The sequence below is a fragment of the Neovison vison genome, chromosome 7 (genome assembly GCF_020171115.1).
Source record: "Neovison vison isolate M4711 chromosome 7, ASM_NN_V1, whole genome shotgun sequence".
Taxonomy (NCBI): domain Eukaryota; kingdom Metazoa; phylum Chordata; class Mammalia; order Carnivora; family Mustelidae; genus Neogale; species Neogale vison.
This window is the reverse complement of record NC_058097.1, coordinates 53,600,589-53,615,939: the sequence shown is the minus strand read 5'-3', so window position 1 is coordinate 53,615,939 and position 15,351 is coordinate 53,600,589. Positions and strand designations below refer to the sequence as shown.

The following is a 15,351-nucleotide window of genomic DNA, read 5'->3' as shown; positions in this document are numbered from 1 at the left end:
ACCATGCAGTGCTCCATGGCTCCCTTCTTGCCCCAACCCCCTCCCTGAACAACACACAAACCAGTCTGGGCCCAGCCTTATAAATATTGATTTTATAGAAAGGACCAATTCAAAACTGGTCAGATGCCACACACCAGAAGCTTCCAGAACCACAAGGATGAAAAAAACAAAAAAACCCAAACAGAACAAATGAAAATACCCCAGCCCAAACCGTGAAAAACCAAGGTCTCCATCGACCAAAGGATTCTAAAGAAACACATATGGCCAGGGCTGCAGAGACCCCAATGCCTGAACAAGTACCCAGAGTGGAAGGAAAAACAATCCAGAAATTCAAAGCCACAGTCCCTGCCCACTGGCCCCCCACGCTGTCAAGAGCGAGGCAAAGGGCTTCACAGCTTTTTGGAGAGGGGAGGGGGAGAGAAGTGATGGCAACAGTTTCAGTAATGGGAGGAGGGGAATCTTCATACTTCTACTTTTTGTTGTCATCATTCTCCTTCCCTTCAGGGGAAGTAAAGAAACCAGTAGCTTTAGGTTAAGGAGAAAACAGTGATTTTTATTGTCTTAGTGGGGGAAAACATCTAGAAATGGCAGGCTGCCACGAAAAGTGTCACCTCAAATCTGCGATCTCACTGGCCCTCAGTTCCTAAAGAGGAGATGAGCCCTGGTGTGGCAGGTCAGAGGCGATAACAACCTTGCACCCTGCAGCCTCTCAGAACACAGCTCCAGAGACAAAGAACTGGGGTGGGCAGGGAGCTTTGGGTGGGGGGGAGGTAAGAGGGGGTGGAAGGGGGCTAGAATGGGGGAACCCTTGCAGAGTACCAAAATTAGCTGCCTTCTGCTCCCTGCTGGTGGGTCCCTGGGATGTAGAGGGCAGGGAGAGGGTTGGGGGCTGAATGGAGAAGTTGTTGAGATGCTGATAAAAAAAACACCCTACTCGAGGGTCTGCGGCCCTGGGTCTGAAAAGTAGAAAACCAACAGGGGTCAGTGGATCAGAGTGCTTTCTCAATCATCCCCCTGAACCCCATCTCAGTTCTGGAGGGGGATCAACACTGCCTGGACTGAGGGAACGGGCTGGTGACCCGGACCTGGCCCTTGGCTCCCAGGGGGAAAGGGGGAGGGGCGGGCATGGTGGGCTCTCCCCCCCCCCTCCCCCGGCTTCACCTCCCTTCCTCGCGGCCAGGCCGGCCCCCGCTGCCGCTGCCCGGCCCATTGCAGGGCAGCACCCAGTTGTTATCGTGCAGACCCAGGCGGCAGCCAGGCGTCTCGCGGTCAGCTCGGCGGCAGCACATCCAGTAGGAACGTCCGTAAGGCAGGTCGTGGTGGTAGGGCTTGGGGTGCCAGCGGCAGAGCGACACGTCCCCCTTCTCGTATCTCTTGCGGCACTGCTTGCAAGGGTCATCACGATAGAGTGGGTCACGGCTCCAGCGCGAGTCTGTGGCCCGCACACCAAACGCCTCGATGATGCCCTTGAAGTGGTGGCAGGTGCACTTGAGGGCCGCCAGGGCCCGCGTGGGCAGGAAGCTGAAGATCTTCACCAGCACGTGCTCGGGTAGCAGCAGCATGTACTGTCGCGGCTCCAGCAGCCGCTGGATCTTGAAGCGGATCTCCAGGAAGTCGTGGGACACGTGCCGGTACAGGCGGCACAGGGACGTGTCCGCGGTCCCCTCGGCATCGTCCGGGCCCGGCGCGGTGGCCGGGGAGTCGGCCGGGGGGGGCTCCGGTGGCCCATCTGGACTGCGGGACTGGAGGAAGAAGAGCTGGCCGGGTGGGGGTGGCTCCTCGGGGCTGACCGTCAGGCACACCGTCTCCTCTTTCACATTCTTGGTGCCGTCCTTGCCAAAGAAGATGCACTCATCCACCACCCCCGTCACCACCACATCCACGTGGAAGCCTGAGGCTCCGCAGTCCCGGGCAGGGGGCGGAGGCGGGGCTGGTGGAGTGTCCTCAGGCCTGGCAGGGACGGGCGTCTCCCCCTCGCTGGCCTCATCTGCCCGAGCCAGGAGGAACTCGACGTTGCTGGGGAGGGCATCCCGGGAGGGGCTGATGAGCTGGTACAGGTCGCAGGTGATCTTGTCCTTGGCCCGGGCCCCAGGGCCTGGGCTGCCCGGGTAGGCACAACCCGGCCGGCCCCCGCTCCCATTGGACAAGCTGCCATCAGGGGTGCGGGGCTCTCGGCCGTTGGAGATACGGAAGGCGATGCGTACCTCCCCAGGGCCCGGCCCGGGCCTCTCCTCTTTGCGGAGGCCTTTGGCTGGAGGGCTGTCCCGCTGGGCCTCGAAGTGGGCCACCGCCTCGGCTACCCGGCTGCAGTCCCCGCCACCGGAGCGCCTTTCGGACCCCAGGCCCTTGGCAGGCCCACCCTGCTCCGCTGACACGAAGACCACAGGCGCCGGGGTTCCCGGACGCGGGTAGCTCTGCAAAGCCAGGGCGGCCCGCTGTTCCACCAGTGCCACCATCTCTGCCACAGAGAGCAGGTCTACATCTTCACCAGCTGAGGCTGGGGCCCCCTCAGCGGCAGGGGGTGCCTCTGGGCCCCCTGGGTCCGGGGGAGCCTTTGTAGGCTCAAGACAGCGCCTCCTCCGCTTGGCCTTGGAGCTGTCACTGCCCCAATGCCCCTTGACCTTCATGGAGCTGGCCCGGCTGCCCCCACCACATTGGTGGGCCACAAAGAAGGCCACCTTCTCCTTTGTATTCCCGGGCTTGATGACATACCATGTGTCCAGCAGGACTCGCCCCTCATCGCCAGCAGCTGCTGCTGAGAGGAGAGGGGCCGGCTGGGAGGCAGGGGCATCAGTGGCCAAGGCGGGCGGGGTGTTCTCGGAGTGGGCAGGTCCGTGGTCTGGCTCAGCCCCGCTGCCAGGCTCTGGGCAGGCTGACGGCTTGAGGGCTGCGGTAGGCGGGCGTGGCTGGTTCTGTGAGTAGGTGCCAAAGGGTCGGGGGCACCACAGCTGGAAGGGCAGGAGGCCGCCGCGGTCCATCCTGGGGAGCGGTAGCAGACAGGCAGGCGTTCACCGCATTTCAGGCCCTGGATGGTCAGGGGAGGCTCCGCGGGCCACCTGGAGATAAGGAAGAGGAGGTTGGGAAGCTGGGGGTAAGAGCCTGCCCTCCTCCTACCGCCCCAACCTCAGCTTCTGAGGGGACAGACCAAATGAGCCCACTAAGAACTCTATTGCTGACCCACCACACAAGTAAGCAAGTGGAGGGCAGAGGGAACAAGGGCTGGTTTTTAAACACTTAGAACAGCAGTGCCTGGGTGGCACAGTGGGTTGAGGGTCCGACTCTTGGTTTTGGCTCAGGTCATGATCTCAGGGTCAAGAGATCGAGCCCCATGGCAGGCCCCTCACCCAGCATGGAGTCTACCTGAGGTTGTCTCCCTCCCCATCTGTTTCTCCCCTGCTGGCTTGAGCCTGTGCTCTCTCTCTCTCTAAATAAATAAAATCTTAAAATAAATAAATAAAACACCCAGAATGTAACTGAAGCTGGCAGCTTCAACCCTGCAGGTCATACTCCATGGTCCAAATGCCTTCACTTACGATCCAGGGGCCTTCTGCGGCCATAACCCTGAACTTAAGTGAAAGTACCAAATGACAGTTCATCCTCCTTCCATTTGCTCACCCAGTAGCCTGTTCCTGAAAAGACAAGAATTCCCAGCCCTGCCCACAGCTACGGCTACTTGAGCCCACGGAGGAAGGAATGAGGTAGGCTGGGCAGGGGAAGAAAATTTGAGGTCAGAGCCAGCCAGGCCCTTAAGAAACCGGCTTTTGGGGTGCCTAGGTGGCTCAGACGACTGAGCATCCGACTCTTGGTTTCGGCTAAGGTTGTGATCTCAGGGTCGTGGGATCGAGCCCTGCATCAGGCTCTGCACTCAGTACGGAGTCTGCTTGTCCCTTTCCCTCTACTCCTCTCCCCCGCTCATGCGTTCTGTCTGGGGCTCTCTAAAATAAATAAATAAATAAAATCTTGAGAAAAGGAAAAAGAAATCGGCTCTTCACTTTGTTTGAGTCCCGAGGCTCCCTGAGAATTGCACCCACTTGCACAAGACTGTGTAGGTAATGAATTCCCGTAGCACGGGCACAGACCTGTGGGATAAGAAGGCCTGTTCTCATCTGGTTTCCTCTTCAAGTTGCCCACAGGCAGATCGAGTGGGGAAGGGTTACTTATAAAACCAGGCCCTGAAACTTGGTTTCAGGACTCTTCAGTACAGGGCTCTCTTAACAATGATCATTTTATTTTGCAACTGTGTGTGACCTAATCTGGAGGCAATTCTGCTAATGAGTATGACATGACCACTTTCCACTGCAGGACTAACAGGTAGCATACTCCTCCCTCTGGATTATTTCCTGGGACCATCTCCCTCCATCCAGGCATCTTCAAACAAAAATACCCTCCAAACCTCAAATCTTCCACACGGCCATAGATCAGCCGTCAGCAAACTATGGCCCACTGCTTGTCTTTGCCAATAAAGTTTTACTGAAACATGTGTTCATCTACTTACAGCTGCTTTCACACTACAATGGCAGAATAGTTGCAACAGAGGATGTATGGCCTTGCAAAGCCTAAAATACTCATTATCTGGCCCTTTATAGTAAAAGTCTGTTTACCCCTGCAGTACATACTGATCCCACCTATTGATGGCTAAGTTTACCATCCACCAACACATCTAAATGCCCAGGAATAGACATAAAAACAGAAAAAGCCATTTTCTGTAGTTACTATCTCTCTACAACTTGGCTACCGCCTGAAATCCTCCAATTAGTTCCTACCCTATCTCCAGAAGATAAATGCCCTCCTTGAAATACCTAGACCGTTCAAATCCTAACTTAAACTTCCAAACCTATAAATATCTCCTCCAACAGAAGGCCCCAATCTCAAGGAACGCCTCCCAAATCCCAAGTCTACCAAGAACTCCAACATACAATGCAATCTCCCAACCTTACACATGCCCCAAAAGACCAGTTTCCTGAAATCCTAACTCCTCTTCAAACACTTTTTCTAAATCTCCACACGTATTTCCTAAGAGAAGCCCCCCTCCAAAAAAACAAAACACAAAACACAAAAAAAAAAAAAAAAAAAACCCACATAACTCACAAAACGTAAAAGTTTCTTAGTATATAAGACTAATTCCAAACCATATATTTATCGAAGCCCAAAACGCCCCCCGCAAACACTCCTAGAGAATCCTCATCAATGGCAATGTGCAGAATTACTGCATTGCTTATTAGGTACTGTTCTAAAGATCCCTGCTAATCCTCCCCAGGCTCCTTGAAGCAGGCAGTATCTTAGTCCCAGCGTCCAGATTTGAGACACAGAAAGGTTTAACCCCAAATCACGAGTCAGACAGGTAGGAAGAACTAGATAAAGGCGAAAGCCCAGGCACTCTGGCTCCAGACTTGACACTCCTGCATTCTTTAGTTTGCCTTTATGTCTGCCCATGAGCTCCCCAAATCACATAACCACCAAACATCCCCAACCGCAGAGGAGACCCCTACAACAGAAACTTCCAGATTACAAAAGAACCCAAACCCAAGCCCCAAGGCTCCCCCTAAGCTCAAGGGAACCCCAAGTATCCCCGACACCCACGCAAATACTTCAAGCCCCCAAATACCGCTTAACTGCAAAGGGAGCCCCCGATTTTGTAATTGCCCCCCAACCCGCCAACCTACTCAGACGACCCCCGAAACCTAGACACGCCCCCAAAGTACCCTCACCGGTGAGCCCCGCCCCCCCAGCGGCGGGAGAGGGCGGCAGCATACACGCATGCGCTCGTGAGAAGAGGGTCCGCCCCCTCACTCCTTCCCTCCAGACTTCGCGCGGGCAGGCGCCCGACGAGTTTTCCTCCGCCCGTTTGTTGACAGACCCGCGCGTGACGCCCCCAGCCAATGAGCGGCTACCGTTCGGGGCCGTGCCCATATAAGGAATGCCTTGGCGAAGGGGCCTAACTTCGAAAGAGGGAGGAGTAGGCGAGAGGTGAAAGGGGTGTGGAAACAGTGGCGTGTAAGAGAACGTGAAACAATTCCCAACTCCTAGCTAAAACGGAGGAACAAGGCCCGGACGAGGCCGAGGTATCAAGAAGAGGTTTATTAAACGACGTTCCCTCTAAACAGGAGCCCTGATTGACAGTTGAGATTTAAAGGGCCAGGCAGCTCCGGGATTGAGACTCTTTTGAGGGCGGAAGGAAATAAGCAGAAAGATAAGCGTCCAGGTTTGGTTGGGAACCCTGAAGACCAAGATTCCCTGCGGGGGGGGGGGGGGGAAATGGACAGCGGAATCACTTCATCCTTGAAAAACAAATGGCAGAACCCGCGTCGAGTCGACTCCCTCCGCACTGAGTTCAGCGTCTGGGCTTGGCATTCAAGGCTCAAACTGTGTGGCCAAACGCACCTTCAGCCTTTTCCAACCATGAGCCCCAAATCCGACTCAGACTTAGTACAAGAAAATAATATCAAATACCCCGACAATGCTTTTTAAATATTAATTACCTGTTAAAATGATAATACTGGGGGGCGCCTGGGTGGCTCAGTGGGTTAAGCCGCTGCCTTCGGCTCAGGTCATGATCTCAGGGTCCTGGGATCGAGTCCCGCATCGGGCTCTCTGCTCAGCAGGGAGCCTGCTTCCTCCTCTCTCTCTCTGCCTGCCTCTCTGCCTACTTGTGATCTCTCTCTGTCAAATAAATAAATAAAATCTTTAAAAAAAAATGATAATACTGGGGATACAATTTAGTTAAATAAAATACTTAAAATTAACTTCATCTCTTGACTTTTTAAAATGTGACTACTGTAAGATTTTAAATTACACATACGGCTTGTTTTGTATTTCTACTGAACAGCGCTGTCTAGATCCTTTCAATGCCAGGCAGATTCTAGAGACATCCAAAGGGGGCTCCACGGCAGGCATCACCTGTCTCCCCACCACTCCACCCCAGCCTTGCCTGCTTCTAACCATCCTGCAGGTCACAGCCAGAAAGATCTTCTTAAAACACAAACCTGACCCTCTCCCTACCCTGTTCAAAACCTACCATGACTCCCCAGTGCCTTTGGGAAAAAGCCCAGGTACCCAGCAGGTCCAGTCTCTGCCCTCCGCCACTCCTCCACACCCTCCGCAGGCCCAGATGGGCACTAGATCTGGCACAGAGAGTAGTTAGAGTACTTAGGCCCTGTCCAATCCTCAGCAGAAGCTATTATCCTCTCCATTGTAGGGACAAAGGAACTGAGGCAGGACAGGCTGCCCACAGAGAATGGGTGTGAGTTGGAGCAGAGATGTGAATCCAAGGAATCTGATTCGGGACTGCTGTGCTCTGTTGTTGCTTTGCTAAACACTGCCTGGCGCCCTACCTTAGCTGTTCCATCCTCCAAGAAGCTGATCCCCCCACAGCCTGGATCAGACTCCATCTCTGGGCTCCTCCATTGGCCTCCCGGCTTTTTATTCCTCTAGAGTCACCAACCAACCTCTTTCCTTTTGTGGTCTTTGCATTTGCTGTTCCCACTAACTGGAAAGCTTTCCCCTCAGATCTCCACATGGCTCAGTTCCTTATTTCATTTGTGTCTTTGCTCGAACATAACTTTAATATTAGAGAGGGCTTGCCCGAGCTCCCTTTCTGGAAACCTGCCACCTGCCCAGAGAAGGACCTCTGGGTTTCCAAGTCCCAGGCCTGCCCACTCTGATCTGTCTCCTCAACGGGACAGTGGACCTAGAAGGGCCAGAACAATCAGGGTCATCATGGTGTCCCCAGCAGCCCCGCCCAGCATGGGACTGAATGGAGGCATCAAAGCTCCCTCCCCTGGAGCAACAAGTCCTAAACTTTATGAGGCCTAGCAGGGTAAACTGTTTCACACCCAGTTTCTGTCTGGGTCCTAGGTCACCAGGGCAGAATTTTCTAACTTCCCATACACGAATCCCTCCACTAGGTCACCTTTCAGGGAATGCTCTGTGAAGATGCATTTATTGTAAAACATCACGACCCAGAGGGACTGAACATTTTTTTTTTAAATGGAAAAAGACCAGACAAATACGTACCAAGAGACAGAAGAGAAGAGAGACAATTATCATTAAAAAAAAAAAAAAGGGGGGGGGGGAGCGCTTGGCTGTTTCAGTTGGTAGAGCATGACCTCGGGTTGTGGGTTCGAGCCCCACATTGAGCATGCAGATGACTCAAAGTAAAATCTTTTTTCTTTAAGTTTTTATTTATTTTTTTGTCAGAGAGAGAGAGCACGCAAGCAGGGGGAGCAGCAGGCAGAGGGAGAAGCAGGCTCCCCGCTGAGCAAGGGGCCTGACATGGGACTCGATCCCACGACCCTGGGATCCTAACTGAGCCAAAGGCAGATACTTAGTGACTGAGACACCCAGGCATCCCTCAAAATAAAATCTTAACAAAAAAAAAAAAAAAAAAAAGTTAACAGCTGACAAAAGCAAAAGGTATTAGTAGGCACAAAGATGCTAATGAAACAAACTGACCAATTATATACAAAAATTCTCAACATGTGCTAACAAGATGACCTCAAAATATGTAAAGCAAAAAAAAAAACACAGAATGGCCAAGACTTTGGCAAATCCACAACTGTGATGGGAAACTGCAATGTATCTCTCCCTAAGAGGTGGGTTGAACAGTAAGGAACCGAACCACAGGCTTGACACTCGGTGGGCTGCCCCCAACCATTCGAGAATCCGGTTTATACCCCTTATCTGACACTGTAAGGTCCTCTTGCCTGCTGGCCCAGACCTGGTCACCAGGCACACAGAGATGACACTGAGCTCACCAGGAGGAAAAAGGGGGCAGACATCCAAATAAACCATCATGACCCGCATGAATATATTAATAGAGAAACTGATCACAGACTGTGCTCACCCAAGCATCACGCTTGGGAACCAGGCTTTGCTCAAGGCGTTTTGTGAATATTAACTCATTGAACTGTCACATCACCTCACTATTCTTAAGCTCATTTCAAGGATATGGAGGCACTGGAATGGCGAAGTGAGTGCCCTCAGACCCGGCTTTGCAGCAGGAGATCCTGAAGCGGCTAGCAGTTGTAGTCCCTGAGTGGCACTTTTGTGCGGATCATCTACTGGGTCCTCAAACACAGGCAGGCCAGCGCCCCTCACTGACAGCCACAGATGCTTGCCTTTCTCTTTCCGATTTATTTTTTTTCCTTAGCACATAGCCCTATCTAATATACTAGAAACTTTGTTGATAAAGTTTCTTGTCACTTTCCTCTCCCAAGACCATTTTTTGTTTTGTTTGTTTGTTTGTTTGTTTTTTCCTATTTCATTTCCCTGAGGGATCCTCAGCTCTTGGAGCAGCACCAGGCAGGAAGCCCTGGGAGTGTGTAAGGAATGTGGTCTCTCGTGCAGAACAGACACTTCCACAGCTTTCTGGCGGATTCGCATGCACATCTGAGAAGGACTGTCCTAGCCCATCGGAGGTATGCAACATGTGTTTGTTTGAACAGACTCCTAATACCACCACACTGCCCGAATTTACATGTGCTACTGGGGACCTCTTGGGAAAAGTTGGCTGGTTCCAGCCAAGTTCAAGGATGGAAATCCTGCTCCCAGGACCGAGGCAGGTTGATGCCTCCTCCAGGAGCTGGTCCAGGGTCCTCACAAGCTATTAGGGATCTCTTTCTCCTGAGGCCTCCTTACTGCTGAATGACAATGACCTGGGTGAGTGCCTACCCTCCCCTCCACGCTGTGGGTTTCTAGAAAGCTGGGACCTCTCCTCAAAGGCACAGCTGCTCCAGCCTCCGCACTTGGCTCACTGGCCTAGTTCAGCTCTCCTGGCTGCATCCTTTCCATGGTAGCCGGAGAGATGGCTCCAAACATAAATCAGACCACATCTCCCCTGCTTAAAACCTTTCCATGAGAGGCTCGAGTTTGTGAAAACAAGAATACATGTCCGGGAATCCTTCTCAGGAAGCTACTGGAGGATCCACTTCACCAGAATGGAGCGGTAAGTGAAGAGAAAGGGAGCTATCAGATCAAAGAGAATAGTCTAGCCCAGAAGACCAGCAAAAGGAATCCCCAGGGGCGCCTGGGTGGCTCAGTGGATCAAGCCTCTGCCTTCAGCTCAGGTCATAATCCCAGGGTCCTGGGATCAAGCCCCACATCGGGCTCTCTGCTCAGCAGGGAGCTTGTTTCCCCTTCGCTCTCTGCCTACTTGTGATCTCTGTCTGTCAAATAAGTAAATAAAATCTAAAAAAAAAAAAAAAATCTCCAGATGCAGGTAAAGGGAGAGCCCGGGAGCACAGCCTGCAGTAGGTCTAGGGAGAACCTGTTTCCACAAATGCATAAAGAAAAAAGAGAGGCTAACAATGAGCAAGTTAAGCATCATCCTAAGAAGGTAGAACCCAAGGAGCACTTGGGTGGCTCAGCTGGCTGAGTTTCTGACTCTTGATTTTGGCTCGGGATCTCAGGGTCCTGAGATCAAGTATGCTTGGGATTCTCTCTCTCCTTCTGCCCCTCCACCGTTCTCACATGCTCTCTCTCTCTCTCTCTCTCAAATAAATAAATAAATAAAATCTTTTTTAAGAAAAAGATTTTATTTATTTATTTGAGAGAGAGAGAGAGAGACAGATCACAAGTAGGCAGAGAGGCAGGCAGAGAAAGAGGAGGAAGCAGTCTCCCTGCTGAGCAGAGCCCAATGTGGGGCTCGATCCCAGGACCCTGGGATCATGACCCGAGATGAAGGCAGAGGTTTTAACCCATGACCCGAGCTGAAGCCACCCCCTAGGCGCCCCAAATAAATAAAATCTTTAAAAAAAAAATAATAAGTTGGAAACAATGTCCATAGCAGAATAAAGCAAAGAAAGAAGATAGAGAATAAAAAGTAGATGTCTGGTTCCCCTTGCCTCCATCCCACAGTCAGGGTCAAGCCAGCACAGGCTGGGCAGGGAACAGGTGCTCAGGGAATGCACTGGTCTGTGGTCATGGCCACACAGGAATCGGTGGCAGGATACCAGGGCTCTGTTCCTGGTCCTACTCCTTCTAACCCCCACCCTCTTGAGCCCCACCCCTGTCCCCACTTGGTCCACGATCTTGATTCATCCCTCCCTTGGATTTTTGGCCGCCCTCTCTCTTCCTCTCAAATCTTCCTACAGCTCTCTCTAATAGTAGGAATCATCCAAATCCTCAGATCTAGAGATCCGGGATGCAGACAGAATCTAGGCAGGGCCTGCAGACACCCCGGCTTTCCCACTTTTGGGGGGGGTCCATCTGTAGGTAGGGTGCTTAACCCTTGATGCCTCAGTTTCCTCCACTGTAAAATGTAGACCATAACAGTACCCACCCACGGGCTGCCTGATGAATCACAGATCAACCCAGCAGAGTGCTCAATGTCAGCTAGGTACCAAGGAGAGGCTCAGTATTCTGGCTCTGGGCTTATTAAAGGAAGGGGAGACTCAGCACCTAGGAGTCTGGAAATCATTGACTAAACCAAAGACTTCATCCCTCTTCACTTCATATTCTGGAAGGAAACTGACCCTGGTCCCTCATGATAGTCAGAGCATGGTCATTCCTTTGTTATTGTTGCGTACTGGGTCTCAACTATTAAACAGTTATTTACAGAGCAGCTACTGTGCGCCAAGCCCTTGTTCCGAGCACGACGGGGGTGGGGGGGTGCCAGGGGGGTGGTGGAGAAGAGAAGGAAACAGAAATCCTCGCCTTTGCGGGGCTGACATCCTAATTGGAGACAGGGACAGTAAAAATAGAGTGAGTTCCAAGGTGGCAAGTGTTATGGGGAAACGAATGTAGCAAGTTAAGAGGACTGGGAGTGGAAGTGGGGGTTCTGATCTTAATTGAGGGGTCAGGATGGCGTCATGGGGCAGGTGACAAGCCAAGTCTTTCAGAAAACTTGCGGTTTTAGGAATCATATGGCAGTGGCAGAGCTGCTAGAAATACCCCCATTAGAAATGGTAAAAATATCATGTTGTATGAGTAAGCTTCGGACAAGCACAGGCTGGAAACACATGAAAGATTTTAAGGAAAGGCAAAATGACTTGGAAAGCAGACACATTTTCTAAGACAGACAAATAGAGGAACGGGGGCGGGGTGGGGAGTGTTACATGACCTCAGGGGACCCAGCTGTGACATACAGGCACAGGGATGAGTGAGAGGCTGGCCAACTCTCCCCCAAACCAAGAGGTTTTCAGATGATTCACCGAGTGCTGAAGACAAAGTGTTAAAGACCCCTGAAGTTAATGATGCAATGAGAAGCTGGCAAAGCTAGCATAAGGGGCTGCAAATCAATCAGGAAGAGAAAACCCAAACCCGAAAAATGGAAAAATGAGTCCAGATGCCACCTGCGTTGCAATGACAACGAGCTCCCCAAGGGCAGGGTGTCAGTCTGCACACAGCAGGCGCTCTAACAACATTGCAGACCACTCGAGGAATACACCCCATTTTCCAGAAGAGGAAACTGAGGTCCAGAGGGTTAAATGACTTGCCCAGAGTCACATAGCTAGCATGCAATGGAGCCAGGATTCAAATATGGGAGTTCTGGTCCCAAAGCACATGCTCCAGGGTTTTTTCTTAAGAAAATAAAAATCATAAAAAGACCTCAGACACACTGAGAGTTTTGTAGGCACTACACATTATACAAGTGCTACCTCATCAACTCTTTACAACCGCCCCATGGTTGGAAAGCAGCCCCATTTTGCACAAGAGAACTCCAGGGCCAGAGAGGGAACACAGCTTGGCCAAGGACACACAGCAGCAGAAATAGGGATCAGAACCTGAGCCTATCTGAGGCCAGTGCTTTTAACCATAAGCTTTCCTATCACCGCCAGAGAATTTCTGTGATAAACTCAGGAAGCCTCACAACAAATGAACCAAAGTGTTTCAAGATGAATTACAAAGTTGCCCAAGTGCCCAGGGAGGCTGGAATAACCAAAAAGGTTGGAGGGAGAAAAAACACAGTTGTCAGAAATATTTCCTATTCACTGAAATACCTGGAGTTGGGCCAGGCTGGGCATTGACAAGTGAATTATTTATATCTGGCTGGGGATCAGAATGGAAATGGGGATGGGGACAGATTGAGTTTCTGAGCACCCCGTTGGGGAGTCACCCTCGGACTTGGAACTCCACGGGTAGAGGGTGGGAAACAAGAAAAAGCAGATATGGGGGCAGACTGCGGGAGAAGGAATAGGAGGGAGCCTGGCTGATGTCTCCCTCACTGGTGGTCCCTGTCTTCTGCGTTCTCTCTCAAGTCTGTTTCCCACTCTGTTCAAAAAAATGACAATTTGTGTGTATTAAGCACATACTCCAAGAACTTTACATGCTTACCTCCCTGAACCTTCTAACATTCCCGGGGTTACTGAGCCCATTTTATAGCAAAGGAGAGGCCCAAAGACTTGCCCAAGGTCACACGACAATGGCAGGGCTAAAATTCCAACTGAAGACTGCTTCTGTTCTGGAGTCCCTGCCCTTCTCGTACAAGGAGAGGGGACAAAAATCACAGTGGTGAAAGCAGATTCTGGGCTGCTATGCCTAGGTTGGAATCCTGAATCTACCACTTCAGGCTGGATGACCCTGGGAAAGTTGTTTAAATTCTCTGGGGCTCTGCTTCCTTTGGGTAGAATGGAGATAACCCCACCTATACCTTAGGGGTGTTGTCAGAATTAAATGAGTTAACATGCTGGCAGAGTCAAGAAAAGGGCCAGGCACTTCCCAAAGAGTAAGTGTTAGCTGTAATCCACTGTGGGGAGCCCCTGCCTGCTACTTAGGGGGGTGTGCCTAGATCAGTAGCAGGTTTTCGAGAGAAAACCGCCTCTGGGGTTGGACTGATAAGAAGCGAATCCATTAGCACCTGTGACCCAGTCACATTCCTGGGATGGGGAACTTCCCACCCACAGCTCTAAGACCTACCACGGACTTACTGCAAGGGAGGGTAACAACGTTCAGGAGCCTCCTCTCTTCTCAGTGGCAAGCTGTTCCCACAACACAGATAAGGGCACTAAGTTTCAGAGAAGGGAGACTTGCTCAGGTCACAAAAAAGAGACAGATTAATTGATCTGAACGCTGGACTGCCAAAACACAGAGAACGCACTACACTTTTCGAGATGCTACTAAAGAAGTGAGAGTGCAAAAGGTTCTCTCTAAGGCCCCTTCTGGCCATCTTATCCTACAGTTCTGTGACTGTCCAGTTTCTCGGGAGTCTCTGGCTGGTTTAGGCACAAACTCTTTCTCACCCAGGCGCCTAAAGCCACGCTCCCCACCCCACCCTCAGTACGGCAGCCTAACCAACACACCACTCTACCATTGATTTCTCTCTCCCACCACCTCAGCTTGCCCTCCTGCCCAAAATATGATCTGGAGGCCCTAACCCACCGCATCCACAACTGATCTCCCCTTCGGAGCCTACAGACCCCTTCATTCATCTAGCCCTGACCCCCATTCCTTTCCGCATCCCCCAGGCTACCCGCCCCGAAATTGCTCCCTTCAGGGCCTCTGCCGGGACGCCCAGCCCGTTCTCCAACTCAGTACTCCCTTCCCCAGCTCTGAGTACCCTTATAATCAATCCCAAAGCTCGACTCCCTCTCCACCTCCAAGACCCCTCCCCAGCCCCCATTCTTCTACTACTCCCTCCGGCTCCCATTCCTCCCGAACCCCTCCCCAAAGCGATCTCTCGTCGTCCAGCCCCTATTTTAGCCCCAGCCTCATCCTTCTCGCCACCCGGTCCCGAACCCCTGCCGCAGCTTTCAAGAGCCCCCAGCCCCGACTCGGGGTTCTCACCATCTCCCCGCGCCGCAGCTCTCTCGGCTACGCGGGTTTCCCCCACTCGCTCCTCTCCAGCCTCCCCTTCCGGGTTCCCGCCCCGAAGCCTGCTGGGAATTGGAGTCCGAGCGGCCACGGACTACACCTCCCAGAAGGCAGCGTGATCACGCTTGAGGTGGGGAAAAGGAGCAAGCTGGGCGGGCTGAGGACAAGAACGACTCTAATTCCCAAAAGGCAGAGAGGGCTCTTTGCAGCGCAGGCGCAGAGAGCGCCCCCGCCAGGAGCACTGGGAGATGGAGTCCAGGCTCCTCCATTTTGGCCCGGGGCCCTTGGAAAGAGACAGAGCAAATTGCAAAGAGACGTTTGTGAGAGGTGCAGAGTTGGGAAGGAGCAAGTTTATCGATTTCCGTATGCTCATTAACATAAAAATTAACAGTACCTTGTACTTTCTCAAACATTTTTCCATCTTTTCCCCCGTTTTCTTACTATCACCTCCTCTAATTTACAAATGAGAAAATTAAGCTTTAGGAGGGAGGAAAGCCCCATGAACTAGGAACTAGTCAACATCATAGAAGCTTCGCGAGGACAGGCACCTTTGTGTATCTCATTCGAGCACCCAGAACAGTGTAAATAAGTGCTGTGTAATAT

General features: G+C 52.0%; 1 protein-coding gene across 1 annotated transcript; it reads right to left on the bottom strand.

The window, feature by feature from the left end:
* Positions 1-72: 72 nt before the first annotated feature.
* On the bottom strand, positions 73-14,798 carry FBXO46 (F-box protein 46). Its single transcript, XM_044257089.1, has 2 exons — positions 14,722-14,798; positions 73-3,056 (listed from the first exon to the last, which is right to left on the bottom strand). The coding sequence occupies exon 2, from the start codon at positions 2,976-2,978 to the stop codon at positions 1,158-1,160; it is 1,821 nt and encodes a 606-aa protein (XP_044113024.1). The 5' UTR covers positions 2,979-3,056; positions 14,722-14,798; the 3' UTR covers positions 73-1,157.
* Positions 14,799-15,351: the final 553 nt, after the last annotated feature.

Bases quoted from the DNA above. Each gene is read 5' to 3' on its own strand.
- FBXO46 (XM_044257089.1), bottom strand. From the start codon at position 2,978: ATGGACCGCGGCGGCCTCCTGCCCTTCCAGCTGTGGTGCCCCCGACCC.